Source organism: Leptonychotes weddellii, unplaced genomic scaffold (genome assembly GCF_054177405.1).
Source record: "Leptonychotes weddellii isolate Sample4059 unplaced genomic scaffold, ASM5417740v2 HiC_scaffold_28581, whole genome shotgun sequence".
NCBI lineage: Eukaryota > Metazoa > Chordata > Mammalia > Carnivora > Phocidae > Leptonychotes > Leptonychotes weddellii.
In genome coordinates this window covers 1-1,690 of record NW_027880354.1, presented here as the reverse complement: position 1 = coordinate 1,690, position 1,690 = coordinate 1, and the positions used below count along the sequence as shown (strand labels likewise).

The 1,690-nt window shown below is 58.3% G+C and overlaps 1 protein-coding gene across 1 annotated transcript; it reads left to right on the top strand.

Annotated features, from left to right (window-relative positions):
- Window positions 1–203: 203 nt before the first annotated feature.
- LOC145719029 (polypyrimidine tract-binding protein 1) lies at window positions 204–1,686 on the top strand (the record flags this gene model as incomplete). Its single annotated transcript, XM_081810541.1, has 1 exon — window positions 204–1,686. A coding segment is annotated over exon 1 (1,440 nt), but the record flags the coding sequence as incomplete, so codon positions are not given.
- Window positions 1,687–1,690: the final 4 nt, after the last annotated feature.

Genomic DNA, 1,690 nt, shown 5'->3' with positions numbered 1-1,690 from the left:
TACATCTAGAATTATATTAAGTTTGGGGCGCCCGGATGGCTTAGTCAGTTAAGCATCGACTCTTAATTTTGGCTCAGGTTATGATTATCAGGGTGATTAGATCGAGCCCCAAGTCAGGCTCCATGCTCAGCGAGGAGTCTGCTTAAAATCCTCTCTCTCCCACTCCCTCTGTCCCTGCGCCCTTAAAAAAAAAAAAAGAGATTCCGGCGCCTCCACTCCGTCCCCTGCGGGTCTCCTCTGTGTGCAATGGACGGCATTGTCCCAGATATAGCAGTTGGTACGAAGCGGGGATCCGACGAGCTTTTCTCTGCCTGCGTCACTAACGGACCCTTTATCATGAGCGGCAACTCGGCCTCTGCAGCAAATGGGAACGACAGCAAAAAGTTTAAGGGTGACAACAGAAGTGCAGGCGTGCCCTCCAGAGTGATCCACATCCGGAAGCTCCCCGGCGACGTCACCGAGGGCGAGGTCATTTCCCTGGGGCTGCCCTTCGGGAAGGTCACCAATCTCCTGATGCTGAAAGGGAAAAATCAGGCCTTCATCGAGATGAACACAGAGGAGGCCGCCAACACCATGGTGAACTACTACACTTCGGTCACGGCTGTGCTTCGAGGTCAGCCCATCTACATCCAGTTCTCCAACCACAAGGAGCTCAAGACAGACAGCTCTCCCAACCAGGCACGGGCCCAGGCAGCGCTGCAGGCGGTGAACTCGGTGCAGTCAGGAAACCTGGCCCTGGCCGCCTCGGCTGCCGCGGTGGACGCTGGGATGGCCATGGCCGGCCAGAGCCCAGTGCTGCGGATCATTGTGGAGAACCTTTTCTACCCGGTGACTTTGGACGTACTCCACCAGATCTTCTCCAAGTTTGGCACAGTTCTGAAAATCATCACTTTCACCAAGAATAACCAGTTCCAGGCGCTGCTGCAGTATGCTGACCCCGTGAGCGCCCAGCACGCCAAGCTGTCGCTGGACGGGCAGAACATCTACAACGCCTGCTGTACGCTGCGTATCGACTTCTCCAAGCTCACCAGCCTCAACGTCAAGTACAACAACGACAAGAGTCGGGACTACACGCGCCCTGACCTGCCCTCCGGCGACAGCCAGCCCTCGCTGGACCAGACCATGGCTGCCGCCTTCGGTGCACCTGGTATAATGTCAGCCTCCCCGTATGCAGGAGCTGGTTTCCCTCCCACCTTTGCAATTCCTCAAGCCGCAGGCCTGTCGGTTCCTAACGTGCACGGGGCCCTGGCGCCTCTGGCCATTCCGTCGGCGGCGGCGGCAGCAGCAGCGGCGGGCCGGATCGCCATCCCAGGCCTGGCAGGGGCAGGAAATTCTGTCCTGCTGGTCAGCAACCTCAACCCCGAGAGAGTCACACCCCAAAGCCTCTTTATTCTTTTCGGCGTGTATGGCGATGTGCAGCGGGTGAAGATCTTGTTCAATAAGAAGGAGAACGCCCTGGTGCAGATGGCGGACGGGAGCCAGGCACAGCTGGCCATGAGCCACCTCAACGGGCACAAGCTGCACGGGAAGCCGGTGCGCATCACACTGTCCAAGCACCAGAACGTGCAGTTGCCCCGTGAGGGCCAGGAGGACCAGGGTCTCACCAAGGACTATGGCAACTCCCCCCTGCACCGCTTCAAGAAGCCCGGCTCCAAGAACTTCCAGAACATCTTCCCGCCTTCGGCCACTC